This window comes from Ostrinia nubilalis, chromosome 26 (genome assembly GCF_963855985.1).
Source record: "Ostrinia nubilalis chromosome 26, ilOstNubi1.1, whole genome shotgun sequence".
Lineage (NCBI taxonomy): Eukaryota > Metazoa > Arthropoda > Insecta > Lepidoptera > Crambidae > Ostrinia > Ostrinia nubilalis.
The window spans coordinates 3,258,490-3,274,018 of record NC_087113.1 but is presented as its reverse complement, the minus strand read 5'-3'; the positions used below and the strand labels follow the sequence as shown (position 1 = coordinate 3,274,018).

General features: G+C 36.5%; 1 protein-coding gene across 1 annotated transcript in view; it reads right to left on the bottom strand.

The window, feature by feature from the left end:
* Positions 1-3,513, bottom strand: part of LOC135084457 (uncharacterized) — a 37,393-nt gene extending 33,880 nt beyond the window's left edge. Inside the window, exon 1 of the mRNA XM_063979236.1 lies at positions 2,773-3,513. Within this exon, the coding sequence (XP_063835306.1) occupies positions 2,773-3,252 (480 nt within the window). The 5' untranslated portion in view covers positions 3,253-3,513. The remainder of the gene's footprint in view (positions 1-2,772) is intronic.
* Between the last annotated feature and the right edge of the window lie 12,016 nt (positions 3,514-15,529).

Below are 15,529 nucleotides of genomic sequence, written 5' to 3'. Positions count from 1 at the left end.
AAGCAGATTTTTTTCAAAAAGTATCATTTTTTATTATTTGTTGGCATTTTTTGTGTATTTTATGTATTTTTTTAGTATGGCCTGTTATTTAGCATTATTACTGTTTTTATTTTATCAGGATATACCGCTTAGTTTAAAAGTTATTACGTTTTCTTTACAATAAGTAATTTGAAGAAAAAAAATTCTATAAAAAATTAAAAAAAAATCTCAAAAATTTTTTGACCTCTTTTTTGTCGATAAAAATAGGTCTAGTTTCATCTATTTTCATATGTACACTTTAACGTGACTCACACTGTATAAATAAAAATGAATTGATGTTCGTTAGTCTGATTAAAACTCGAGAACGGCTGGGCCGATTGAGCTGATTTTGGTTTTAAAATGTTTGTCGTATTCCAGGGTAGGTCTAAACGGTGAGCAAATACGCGCGCGATATTGTTTTTCTGTGACAGACAAAATTCCACGCGGGCGAAGCCGCGGGCGGAAAGCTAGTTATGGATAAATATTATTCAACAAGAAATCACGATAACGTCGTCTTATGAAGCTGAAATTTTAAAATTACAGGGCTGAATTAGGAGTGAAAAGGTTTTATTATAATAATGAAACTTCTTCTGACTTCAGAAGTAAATGCATAAAACTATCAAATACTAGTAAAATTGACCCTAGGGGCCGATTTGTGGTCAGTCGGCGAAACTGTTTTTTATCATAATGACTAAAATAATGATTGTGTTAGGAATGGGTTTACCACAAATGTCTATTTAATTGTTTATATGTATCGAACTATCGACACTCGACACCGACACCGTTCAACTAGTGTCACCTTTTTTTACTAGTTATGACTCCCTCGCAATATCCAAACAACTCAACATTTTAACAACCAAATTTGGAGCAAATGTGCCACTCAATTCTAAGCTTTATTGCCTAAACAGCAAGTGCAGTTAACCCACTTTAGCGTTAACGAGTGGACAGCGCACGCGCGTCAAGTCTAGGTGATAGGGTGACGAATCGCCCGAGAACCATTTTGATTTTTACTACCAGCTTCTGCTCGCTAGTCGAAATGTGTGTGAAATTTTATTGCAACTACGTCATTCATTGCAGATTCCTCCTCAGTTTATTTTTAAACTAATTTAAATTAATCGACAGGGAAAAATTTCATATTTTGTAGCAGGATGATATTAATTTTTCCCAACTGCAACGGGCGTAGTACTTAACTTCCCTAATTTCCCTTTCTTGGAAATTGTTCTGCGAGTTTCTTCAGTTTTCCTTTAGGTACGCGATATAATTTTACATAGAACTATTGTTAAATCAATAATAGACGTCTTGTAAATTCTTAGATTCCTTTTATAAACGTTACTTCATTCATACACAATTTTGCTCCGCGGTCTTCCAATATTGCACCCATAGAAAATATTCGTAAAACCACTATGTCAGATTCTTAGTAAATGATACTTAATTATTTACTACAATCTATTGTTTTAATTGTATGACTGCTAATGTTTAACAACAAAAGAGTCTTTATTACTAACAGTACAGATAATTTCGTATCTCGGCCGAGTCATCGCGGCGGCCATGATGAAGGTCATTAGAGTTTCCAACTCTGACGCAAGTCAACAATAACCTTAATCGGTCAGTTAGTTTTGATAAGGCACTGTGTGTCAAGTTTAAACTTGTCATTATCACATACTAGCGAAGTAGCGAGTGGCTACTAGCTACCCACCCTGGCTTTGCATGGGGGGTTATTCACCAACTCGACACAAGAGACTGGACAGGGGCTAATGTTGAATTTTGGGTGAATGTTGGTGCTACATGGGCACATAAATAAACCATCCTCTTGAATCACTATCTATTGATTAAAACTGCATTAAAATCTGTTGAGTAGTCTATAAGATCTTAACAGACAGTGGGAGCGAATGTTTTATATTATGTAAAGAATATTAGGTACATTTAATTTACCAAGAAATTGTGGCTTACATAAGAACAAAATTGCAATGATTGCCAAACGAAACATGATTTTAGCACGGCGATTAAATTTTGTATAAATTAATTACACAAACAATTTCAAACAAAATAAAAACTGTTTCTAACCTTAAAATGAAATCATCAACATTTAGAATAACGTTATTATCTCAGTTTAACTAACTTGTTAGTTGAGTCATTAAACCAAACGGTTTAGTCATTTGGCTTTGTACGCTATTGTTTTGTTAATATCCTGATGCAGTCCGCATTTTTGTTATTATTCCAATAACTAGTTTTACCGAATACTTTGACAGATATCTTTAATATACCATTGACGTATTACTATATTCCAGCAATAAATATACGCTCTCAATATGCAAAAATTGATCAGCAGATAAAATTAATCTAGCGATGGAAAATTTGTCTTAAAACCTTCGCAATGTGATACACAAATAAAATCCTAAACAGCTTACCATTTGTTATAAAACGTGCAGTAACAATGTTTTTGCGCAGCATTCTGATTCTACTGACTATACTTAACATACAACCGTATACATAGTTTATTAGTAAACATTGCGACTACAACATTTGAATTCCAGCGCGTTTTTCCTGTCCATTAAGAAGGACGTTAACGTTACGAGCCGCAAGAATGAAACGCTTCGGTGTGGCATTTAAATAAAATAATAACCTGTTTTTTAACACTGCTTGCTCGAACCTGTTTTTAATTGACCAGGCAGAAACGTAAACGTTTATCAAATATAAAATTCGCTTTCAAAATTTCGTAACACTTTTACTAATTTGTAGCAATAATAAGCTTACCTTATCTCTGTGGGAGTGCCGATGATGGGTGACCGGTGGCGGGTGCTGAGGCGGTTCCGGCGCCTGGTTCTGGCCTGTCACGACTACAGGCAGTCCGTCCACGATGGTCACCATCACTCTCTTGTCGGCACTACGCCTTCTCTCAATCGTGTTCCTGCGACGCCTTTGCTCGTCGGTGACTGGGCGCGCGAAAACCGTGCGGCGGTCAAAGTTGCGAGGGTCTGGTTGGTTTTCCTCAGCCCTTGTAGCGGGAGTGTGGCTCTTGGAACGCTTGAGGAGCCTCATGACGTGCGACTTGATGGCGTCAGGCTTGCTGACCGGCGGCGGCAGCTCCTGCTTGTGTTTATACGACTGCGAATGGGCGTGATGCCTCTGCACCGAGACCGCGTGCCCCATGCCTGGTGGTATCACGTTCGACAGGCTCTTGACTGCGTAAGCGGCGTCCACTTTGTTGCCGGCCACGCACGACACTTCGTACATTCCGACGGGTCTCGCACGCACTTCCACTATCCGATCACAGCGAAAACAATGTTAAATCACCGCCATTGTAGCACTGCAATCCTTTGGGTTGTACTCACGTTGGGCGCATTGTTGTGTACGCGGAATCGGTATCGGTTCACTGTTGGGTGTTCACGTAATATAGTGGTCGGGCCGGTTGTTAATTGGTTAGCTCATATCATTGACATCGATAGGTAGTGAATTATAGCGGAACAAATGGAGCGTAAGGACGTGCGGCGCGCGCGGCGTCTCGCGTGATACTAACTAAAGCCGCTGTAGGAGGAATGTAGTCGGCTGTTCGGCGAGCGCCTCGGCCCGAGGTAGGTGATAAGAGGATGCGTGGAGGGCGAGTCTTGTAATTCGAAAGGTCAATGTTTCGATGAAGTCACCCGCAATTGATGTAATTGGTACAATTGTGATTACCGTGTTAGTTGAATGGCTGTTTAATCCGTTATGATACTCACAAACTCTTATAAAACGAAAAAATATTGTTTTCACGTCCGAAGCTAACTTTCCGCAAAAATAAAACGAGAACGCGTTAAGACTGTATAATTTAATAATTTTCCTTCTCCTTTTCCAAACAAATCTCGAGATTTTGTAGTCAACTGCTGCGAGTTATAACAGCGTTAATTAAAATTAATTTTGTGAAACGACTTCGGAATTTTAACTTTTTGTTTTTATTTTGAGACAGTTGATAAATGAAATGGTACACCAGTGAGGCTGGTTATTATCTATTAATTAATGTAAAACGTGATTAAGTTATTTGCATATAGATTCAACGTACACGATGCGTGAGAAACACGTGAATGCATAATCTGGAAGCAATCAAATTAATCCCAATCCCAACAATGATATCAAATATTATATTCTAGGCTATTTGTAAAATAGTTTTCCACTTAACTGGTATTACTTTACATGTAAATATGATAATTTTCGATTACTAAAATATGTGATCTTATTAATTTATGCAAAAATTATGTGGTTGACCTAAAAAGTTGATAATTTATGCAATAAAGGATAAAAAACAAATAGGCGATTATTTTGGTCCAAAAAAGAAAACGACTTCCTTATTTCAGAGTTGATTTTAGTAATTTTAGGAGTATATTTCTAACTGTTGAAGAAACTAGCCACTATTCGTTAGGTAATCTTGAATTTTTTCTTCTAAAAAAGAGCATTACTAATGTTTGAAATATGATTTCGGGTCACATACAAGTAAATGCCTTACGCCCGTTGTGCCCGTATTCACAAACATTACTGTGAGGTCTCACAGTGCGCGTGGACGCACAGGGTGACAAAAGAACCAATCACAGAGCACTATTCAACGCTGTGCGTTCGATTTGCTGCTTCACTTAAGCAAGCATCGTTTGTGAATACGGGCATTAATGTCCTAGCAAAATGTAATTTTCACCTTCAGACATAAATAGAATATCATGATTTAATATGACGTAAAGCACAAAGGGTAATTCTGGAAATTTGCGGTATTCATACAAAAGGATAAGGCCGTGTGTTGAATTGTTGACAAAGTTCGCAATCTCGGCATATTCACGTTGTATAATTTATCTTTGTGTACGAGATATATGTCTAGTGCTTAACTTAGCACCTGATGTATGGGACCGGCACGGGAGTCTTTAATACCGGTTGCAGACCAAGAGCTAAGCTAAGTTAGTTTCGTTTAGCTCGCATAGCTGACGCAGTTTCCCATAGTCGTGTGTAGACTGAAAACTATGCCAATTCTATGGGAAACTGCGTCAGCTATGCGAGCTAAACGAAACCAACTTAGCTTAGCTCTTGGTCTGCAGCCGGCATAAAGGTAGCCTTAGCCTTAGCTTTGGTCTTGTGCCACCAACGCCGCGTCACTAACTCGCTTCGAAAGGCTACCTTTAAGACCAAAGCTAAAGACGCTGCGTCTGTGACGCTTAATTCGAAAGGCTACCTTTAGGGACATTAAACTACAGCGAGACTTTTTTTTTTTTGTGGCAACTAAACCTCTCTGGGAGGTTTATTTCTGCCAATGTCGAGTGAAAAATATTGACATAGTTATCAATAGAACGTGGGTGTTTCAGTTCTATTGATTTTTCATGGATTCCGTGGAGTTAAGTATGCCCGTAAGCAGGTTTCGAGACGCCACCGGGTCCAAAGCGGGTTGTTCATACGACAACCCACTCGACACTCGATGCGCGCTCAAATTCGAAGTATTTCAATGTTTTTTATAATTTATCACTTCACTGCACTTTAGAACACAAAATAACACCAAATTTGTACACTAAAGTCCATTAAATAATAAATTTAAACCATTAAAACAGATCGACCATGCTTCCCGTTCAACTACCCTCCACGGAATCTACAGCGAGACTTGTGCTTCAGATTTGTATGTTCTGTCACGTCATAAATGTCAATGTCACCCCTCCCGTGCCGCTCCCATATCTCAGATACTGACTGAGTTAAACGCTACACATATAATGTAGAAGCATGTGAACGGTAATTGTAATTGCGAACGTATTAATATAACACGAGTATGTAAATTAATTTGGCAGTTAGCGTGTGCTTAAACCGCGTTTTGTGACAATTTAGCTTTTAGTTATATTATGGTAGATTTCAACTTTAAGCCAAGTCATTTAGGGTCTGGTATTGTGTGTGATATCTTGAAGATGTGGCTTCAAATTCTAAGGTATACGGTCTTATATTAAAGTAATGTGATTCAGCCAGCTGTATGGCGGTTTCATTGTTTTATTGACTTAAACCGAATAACTCAAGCCAGAACATTCCACTAAAGAGGCTATTTCCACCACTATCCTCTATTCTATCTACTATTTTTCTCTATCTCTTTAGATATTGATATTAATATTGATATTGATAAGTAATAGTACCAAGGTACAGAAGAATTACTCCGCAAGACGATTAAATACATCAAAGTACGTACACGTACGTACAAAGTACACCAAATTCACCAAAAATACGAAAAAGCTTAAGCACCATCGTGCTCATAAAATAAGGAATTAAATCCCATCACAAACAAGTCACCATCGTAAACAGGTGTTTTGACTGGCACATACTTATTACATTGGAACTCCGTAACTTAACAGTTAACTATTAGCTATTAAGTAACCGCACGAATATAATGTATTAACTAATAAACAACCCGCATTCCAATTGTAGTATTGACCAATCATACAAAAATAATGCCGTTACTGTAACTGACCCAGATTAGGTTGTACATTCGGGCACAAACGCCATATTAATATTTCTTGGAAACCCATAACAGGCAACTACAATAGGCGTTTCATTGTCATTCTTAGATTAGGAAAAATATTTATTGACTTTACTGTTTATTTGTTTAGTTGATTTTTTCTCGATATTATATCTGCCTAATATGTGTGCATAATGTTTTATTGCTATCTTTTATCACAACCACAAACTCCTTGATAACCAGGATCTACAGATTGGAAGGACGATTGCAAAAAGTTTTGTAAATTTGAAATAAAATATCTTAAGTTGTGTTTAGAAAATGGGCTGAATAGACTAATGATTTGATGTCGTTTTAAAACAATCAGTTACTTCAGTCACTAAGGCTGAGTTGCACCACCTAACCTTGACCGCAACTTATATTTCGCCGATAACCGGCGTATTTTGTATGGAGTTTGACAGATTTTTGACGTTTGTTAAAGTACGATGGTGCAACCCAGCCTAAAAATTATGTTTAAGTCAGTTTCTTTAGTCACATTTTTTATTTCTGTGACTATTTTTCAAAGACATAAAAAAAAATGACTGTGACATACGGACGGACAGACGGACAGACAGACATGACGAATCTATAAGGGTTTCGTTTTTTGCCATTTGGCTACTGAACCCTAATACCTTATGCATTACAGTCATAAGTCAAAAGTTTCTTTATTACTTTAGACTTAGCGTTTCTAAAATAGTACTTACAAATTGTGTACCTGACTGTATCGTAAGTGGAGTATTTAACAAAGCGCTAACAACTTTGATCTTTAAGCGTTAGCTAACCAATCAAAAAGTGCTCGCTGAAATTGTGAATTGCGTGTGAAGCGAACATAAACAAAAAGTGTGAACGATGTTCCAGTTTCAGTTGTCTAGCATTTGAAACTTCGTGAAAGAGAAAGTGGAAATAGATGTAAACAATTTTGCAGCGTATAACTATAGTAAATCAGTGATCCACTAAAATTATTTTCACTATCTTTTGCCTGAGATTTCTTCAGTCTTGTAGAATTTAATCAATAATAAGCCCAACTATTTATAAACTACAAAAAATTTACTTTCTAATGTATTAAGTTTGTAAAGTTACATTAAAATCCACACAGTAGTTATAGCGTGAATGTTTAACAAACATTCATAAATCCTCACAAACTTTCTCAGTTAAAATATTATTATTCAATTCTTCCTCATCGATAGACTTGTTACGTCATAGCCCACTCGATTACTTTTTAATTGTAAATACAATTAAATGCAACGTCTAACTATTCAAAACAACATTCAACCCAGAGTCAAACGCTTCAAACGACAGTAAAATTACGTCACACGACCGATTGAAATATTGATGAACCAGTCGCAAAATCACGTAAAAGGTGAAAGGCGCATATAGGTCAGCAATGGGCATGCTGACCGGTCGGGCTACTTGAGCAAACCTTACGCAGTGGATGGTGCGTATTCATACACCGGTGGCCAATTTAAGACCGCACTTGTTTAACTAGTTTAATACACCTCCCAGCAGATTAAACTGCACTGACATTATTATTTGTTGGAACTTGGAACGCCCTGTTTTAGCCACATTTCTATAAAGTTATGTTACTTACAATTTTATCCAAAAAATAAGGTTTAAATTTGGTTTTTCTTGTACTCATTTCAATTATTCTATCTTTAGAAATGCCACTAAAGAAGTTATTCTTTATCCTATACATACATTAAACACATAAGCAATCAAATGTCATCGAATAGGACAACTTAACTGAAATATCAATACGTTGAGATCGATCCTAACACTGGCAAAATCGTAGTCTTCTAATACCCACGTCTTTTCCACAAAATATAATTCTAATTTTAAGTCCATGAATGCAATGGATGATTGAGTATAAATTGGGACACCTGTTATGAATAAAGGGCATGAGTCACAAACTCACAAGGCACGTGCGCATACGCAAACTATGACCGATGCGGTGAGAGCGCGCGAAAGTACGGGTCGCCCAATGACACCTCATAGATCAATCAGCGATACAGACGTGTGAAAACTGGGAAAGTCTTAAGTCAACTCAATACAATTCATATTCTGTAAGTTGGCTTTTAAGACCACTTCATATGTCAAATTTTTTGCATTCTAACACTCGGGACAATAATTTAGGCCAGTAGGCCTAGGATGCGCTCCGCAATAAGCATTTATCACGCCATTTTATCGATTTTGCGCGATAAACCCATGCATTTGTCGTCTACAATCATCTGCGAAGAAGCATAGCAACATGCATCACTAGAAACTCGGTCAATATTAGATTTTCTATTTTACTGTTTTTGATGACTAATATGAATACCTACATTGCTATCTGACTCTAAAAATATTAAATTAACAGTGATTTTGTAGTAATTCCAGGAAAACACAACAGTGGATGCGTCAGTCAGACAAAAATTTGCATTAGCAAAGGTAGGTAAGCACTGAACAACAATGGGTCCTTTATACTAAACCTTTGTACCGCCTATGTTTATCAGAAGGATTCTATTGGTGAAAGATTTTTTTAAACCGGTCCAGTAGTTTCAGAACCTATTCAATGCCAACTATCAGACCTTTCCTCTTCATAATATTAGTGACTTACGTGACCTATGGACCCGAATTAAAAGACTACTAACTAAGCAGAGGCGATTGTTTTTTACGTCCAGTAAGACGAGATTTGCACGGTTACGTCACTTTATTATTAGCAGTAAACAGGCGTTACCTCACAAAGTGGGCAGAGAAAGATTATGCCAAAAAACACGACGTCAAAGGTTATAAATAACAAAGGCTTGTAATAACCCCTAACTAAACAATTTCGGCTTCTCGTTAAGGATTCGAGCAACGTTACTCGAAACTTTAATTATAGCCACGGGCCAGACGAAAACCCTCTAAAATAGCTAAAAGAGACATTGTAATTCTTAAAACAAAATTCTAATAAATAAAAGTTAAGAATTAAGTGAAAAGCTGAGGGCTAAGATTTTCATTTTAAATAATTAGTCGACAAAGTCACTCTAAAAACTCTAGAAATATTATAAAACTTAGTTAAATACAAAAATGCTTTTTAACGATAAAACCGCCTAAATTGCGACTGCGATTTTGTATATTTCATTTTGTCAGTTTTATATGGCAATAATGAATTTATCTATTTACATGTAGAGTTCCTATGTTTTCTGAAAATACAATCCATTAATAAACGTTCATGAATCCGAATGAAAATAAAACAGCTATGACGCAACAAAGGAGTCAATTACCATTGGTATAAAGAAAACAATCAATCCCCTCGTAGGAAACAACACGAGTGTGAGTAAACATAGACGAGTGCAGGGGCGTAGCTACCGCTGCGCTGTATCAATGATACAGGGCCTCCGGGCTACAGGGCCCTAAGTGGACTATAGGGGCCTATGGGCTACAAGGCCTCTTTAACCACTAGGCAAGAGTAGGCAACTGCCTAAGGGCCGCACATCAGTTAGGGGCCCCGAGCGAAGGTTTTAAAGGTTTATCTTTAACCAGGACCCCTCCAAAGAGGGAGCCTCGTCTGCTCAAAACAATTTCGACACAGAGCCCGCCCAAGATCGTTACGTCACTGGACAGACAACAGGGAATACTTTGTTGATTGTTCCTTAATGACATTTTTTCGATGCTTTTGCGACAAATACAGGGCCCGACTAAGGCCCGTTACGTCACTGGACAATTGGGAATACTTTGTTGATTGTAACGCTCCAGAATTCGGCCTTGATTGGCGCGATAACATAACAATAACAGTGTGTGATACGCAATAGTGTGTGTGAGATACTATTTATCTTAGGGCTGATTTTTCAATCGTCAGATATTATTTAACTGAAGAACAAGCTTGTCATTTTGACATATTTCCCATACTGAAACTGTCAATGTGTCAAACTTATTCTTCAGTTAAATAATATCTGACGATTGAAAAATCAGCCCTTAGGAAAACGTCTGAAAGAACGCGTTCTCTAAATGGTGTATTTGGAAATTGGAACGTAGACTTCAATAGACTATCTTTTTCAGTACATGATACAATTTTACCGCTATGGGTCATTTTTATTCACAGCTTATACGGACTCTAGTTGCAGGCTTACAAACTGTAAGAGAAGTTAAATTATTAAGCTACTGATAACGTTACTAAAACTACTTTTTATCATCGTCATATAAAAGGATCTAAATCCAATGGAGAAACGATGTCTATCTCTTTCCATTTTGTAAGTACCTACATATTTAAAAAAGAATGGGATATTTTCGCTTATTGCGAGAAATACTGCTCAGTATGAAGGACAGTCGACAGCACAACACACTATCCATTTTAGTTGTAAAATAGCACCTATTACTGCTGCCGGAAAAGCCATTTTAACTTAACGTGATTGTCTAGACCAAGTAACTATCTCCAGCATCAAATAAACTACCCACTACGAACCAAGAGTTACAGCACATTTCAAGTTATCACTTACCCCAACATTCGTACGGTTTAATGTGACGTGTGAAACGTGTAACGTTCTAATTTTCGTTCTGGAACACGTGCCAGCCGAAATTACAGATAATATAGTGGCACATCAGACTGTATATTTTTGTTGCAAAATCACCCCTATTAGAACTGTATAAGATGCTTTAGTGTTTAACTTGAGATGCTTTCGTCTCTACCAGTAGGTTAAAGCGTTAAGAATAATTTGGAGTCAGTCAGGTCGAATAATGTCACTCACGAATGAGTTTGCACTTACATACTAGGGATGTTGCGAATATTCGCATCCGCATCCGCAAATGCGGAGCATTCGCATGGATTTGGACATCCGCATCCGCATCCGCATCCGCAATGATCAAATGCGGATTTTATGCGGATGCGGATGTAAGACAAGTTACCACAAGAAAGAAATTGGGCACGGTCGAAGAATGGCGCGTGCTATTCGCATTGACATTAACCAAAGTAAACCAAAAAAAATTGGTGACAAGATCCAACGGTTTGTTGTAAACTATCATTTGTTTCTTATAAATAAATCATTTAACATGTTTGCGCCAGTGCCGGATTAAAACTACTTGATGCCCTAAGCGATCCACACCACATCCCACCATGGTAAGCTACTAGGAAACATAACCTATTTATTACACATTTAAATGCCACTTCCAAGTTTTACGTGTCTTGAATTCGCGAAAATTTCTTTTTGGGATCTTTTTGGTGCTCCTCAAGACGTTGATGTCTTAAGCAATTGCTTAATTTGCTTACGGGTTTATCCGGTACTAGTTTTCGCTGTGGAATACTTATTGTATAGATAGATACTTTGAGTGTTATTGTGATACATTTACATTGTGTGTAAATAATCGTTTATTGGGATTTTTTCATTATTGGTCTATGCGTAGTTTTTATTGCTTTGTATTATTCTCTATCGTATAACTTTTGTAATCACATGTCTCTATCCTTATCACAACATTTGCTATGATCTTTTGAACAAAGGCCTGTTACCACATTATTCTCCGCTACATGTAGAAACAATTTTAATTTTAACTAAAATGCTTATTTTACTTCGAAATCTTTTGTTTTTATGTGAAATCTAACTTGTCCTTATCAAAATTACAAATCTAGAGCCACTTTCAGTTTCGTTGTTAGCGAAGCGTTGAATGGCGCGCCCGGAGAGGCTTAGTTCAAACGATCATTGCAAACGTTGTTATAGGGATAGATACATGCCATTTTTGGTTTTACAAAGGTAATACGATAAAGAATAACACAAAGTAATAAAAACCACCTGTTATGGGGGTATTATTTGGAGAAATTTATCAAATAACTAAAAAAACACGAATTAAAATGCAGATTTTTCTCAAAATGACCTCTTTTTTGTCGATAAAAATAAGTCTAGTTTTACTTATATTCATATGTACACTTTATAGTGACTCACACTGTGTAAGATTTTAAACATCCGCATCCGCATCCGCATCCGCGGATGTGAGCTTTCAAAAATCCGCATCCGCATCCGCGGATGTTAAAAAATCAGCATCCGCAACATCCCTATTACATACATTAAAACGACAAACATAATGGAAACTTAGCCATAAATTAATACTATAATAGCATCAATTATGTACTTAAAATTAGAACATTATGGGCTAAATCAGTCAGTGCTTGAAGTCCATACTTCAGGCATTCGAAAGCAAAATTATTTAAAGTAGCTGGTTCTCTTTTTTAATGTTGCATAAAAAAGTGACATAATGTATTTACATTATCACTATGTTAAATCATAAGTTACTACTGTTAGCTGATAAAAATAAATCTCTGTATAGAGATAAATTACCTATTTTCTAAAAGTCATAAGGAAAAAATTTTATTGCGTAATATTTAAAACATTTATAATGACAGACCTTTCATTATAACATTTGACTTCTTTTACAAAGATATCTTTTGAACGAACAATGCACAATTCTTTATAATTACTTATAGGAGCTGTGCATAAAATGCACCTTTTATATTGTTTATCTGCTCCTAATGAAATAAGTCATTCATTATCATCAACACATAAAAAATAAGACCTATGTCGTTTACGACAAAATGTTTCGTTGGAATAAGAAGTATTTTTCTTTCCTGACCAACCATAGCGTCCGGGGCAACCATTGATATTCAAATAGCGTTCTCTTCTTGCCCCTGGACTGAGATCATATTATATTTATGTAGCTTTAACTCTAATGCGAGCTTCATTTATCATCCCAACAGACATGGCGCTGAATAAAAGGCAATAAGGGAAATACTTAGGTAGCAAACGGCGCTACATAGTTAAAACAGTAAATTTCAGGTGTACAGTATTTAAGTAACTGTCTCTCGATTGGGTAGATATGAACATGTTAGACGTCACGCGGCTCACTGGTGAGCCTCGAATAGAGATGTAAATTGACCGAATCTGACCGGTCACGATGGTCAAATACCATAAATGACCGGTCAAAAACGGTCAAATTCAGTCTATTTGACTCAACATTTATTACTTCAATCACAAAATCTAAGAAAAAACTTAAAAAAGTACTAAACTATTACTGCAATCAACTTGACCGAAATTTACATACACAGTTTATGACTTGTTTTTGCCCAATTTGACCGTAAATGTCAGTCAAATTCAGCCGCTTTGGTCATTTTCAACATTAGCCTCGAATAATAGAATTTCTCATCATATTCTCAATCATTTTTCTATTGTATAAATATGTCTCAGCTGTCAACGACTTAATATTGTTTGAAAATAATATTTCAAGTGTTTAATTACGGACTTTATAAGGTAAAAAACAATAAGGTCATTAATTAGATGAAGGATATACTACACAATAATGATGACGCGAGGTGTCTAACAATACAACAATTTACTAGACACTTACCTAGCAATCATAATAATTATACAACATATAGCCACATGTAGCTATGTACATTTGTACAAGGAAAACAAGCGTCAATGCTATTTTACTTATGATAAGTGCACACAAGTTTAGTTATTAAAATTTTATGAACTTTATATTCCTACTAGCTTTCCGCCCGCGCGTGGAATTTTGTCTGTCACAGAAAGACTTTATCGCGCGCGTCCCTGTTTCAAAAATCGGGATAAAAACTATCCTATTTCCTTTCCCGGGACTCAAACTATCTATTTATTTATTTATTCAAGGAAAATCTACAGCATATTCTTATAAGTAATTACAAGTACCATGCTTAAATTATACAGCAAGTAATGCCAATTACAGGTTTTCCTTAGTTACATAGTAAACTAAATGCGAGTCGGATACAATGATCACAGTAGGTCTGTATATCTAACAGTAGATAGATGTTGATCTCTATGCCAAATTTCATCAAAATCGGTTCAGTGGTTTAGGCGTGAAAGCAAGACAGACAGACAGAAAGAGTTACTTTCACATTTATAATATTAGTATAGATACTACTAATAGAACAAAGTCTTTAGCTGCGTCTGTCTATCTAGTAGCAATAAACTCAAGAACAGATTTTCAATGAGAAAGACATGGGATAGTTTGAAATAGTTTCTATCCCGGTTTATAAAAGGAGGACGGACATAATGCCATACTGCGACAACAGTATTCACGCAGACGAAGCCGCGGGCAAAAACTAGTTCTAACTAAATTCGCTTTCAAAGCTCATACAATCCATTAGATTGAGTCAATATCTCTCGATTTAGCGATATTTGAGTTGATTTAAGCTCAAAATTCACTCCTAGATGGCGCTGCTTTGGAACTCCACCGTCTAAGTTAGGCGGTAAACCAACATCGATCAGCAATTTCGTATCTTCATTGATGACTTTGCTAACAACTTCATTAATATCGGTTTCAGCTACCTTATTTACATCCAATTAGCTTTCGCCTACGTGAATTTCAGCCTCTATTAAAAAGACATGTGTCTCTTAAAAACCGGGATGAAACTACCCTATGTTTTTCCCTGAATCTTTAACTGTCTCTGTTCTGTTCATCTAAATGAGTACCGTCGCTTTCGCGTTTAAAATATAAGTAGGATTATCGCTTTTGTTATTATTTCGGCAATGATTGCCGTGATAAGTCCGCAGATTAAATCTTAAACTATCTCTATACCAATTACCAAATGTCATTGAAATGAGTTCAGTAGGTAACTTCGCATGTTTCATATTATCAAGTATAGAACTTCGAAAGTCCAGGACTTTGAAGATGTCACACAAGTATCACCCCTGCGTTCTCCCACTCTGTATCTATTCCATTCACATCAGCCACCCGAGGGTAGTTTCCTCTCAGCCGTCCGCTAAACATCGACGGCTATTCACTGCCCGCACAATGGTCGGTTTGTATTTATGGTGTTGTGTTATGTGCTGTGATGGAGGAGCGTTTAATACTCCACTTGTTATTCCAGTATCTTATTGGTAATAATAGCAAAAAACTTTGCATTGTTATTCCAGTAACAGTAGCTAAGCTAGTAACTATACTACATATTTAAAATGTACTAGTTACAGAAAACAAAACACTGTTAGACATCAAGGAAAGATTTTTCAAACCCTATCGAATAAAAATTTCAAAGAAAATCACCCTTTTAATAACATGTCA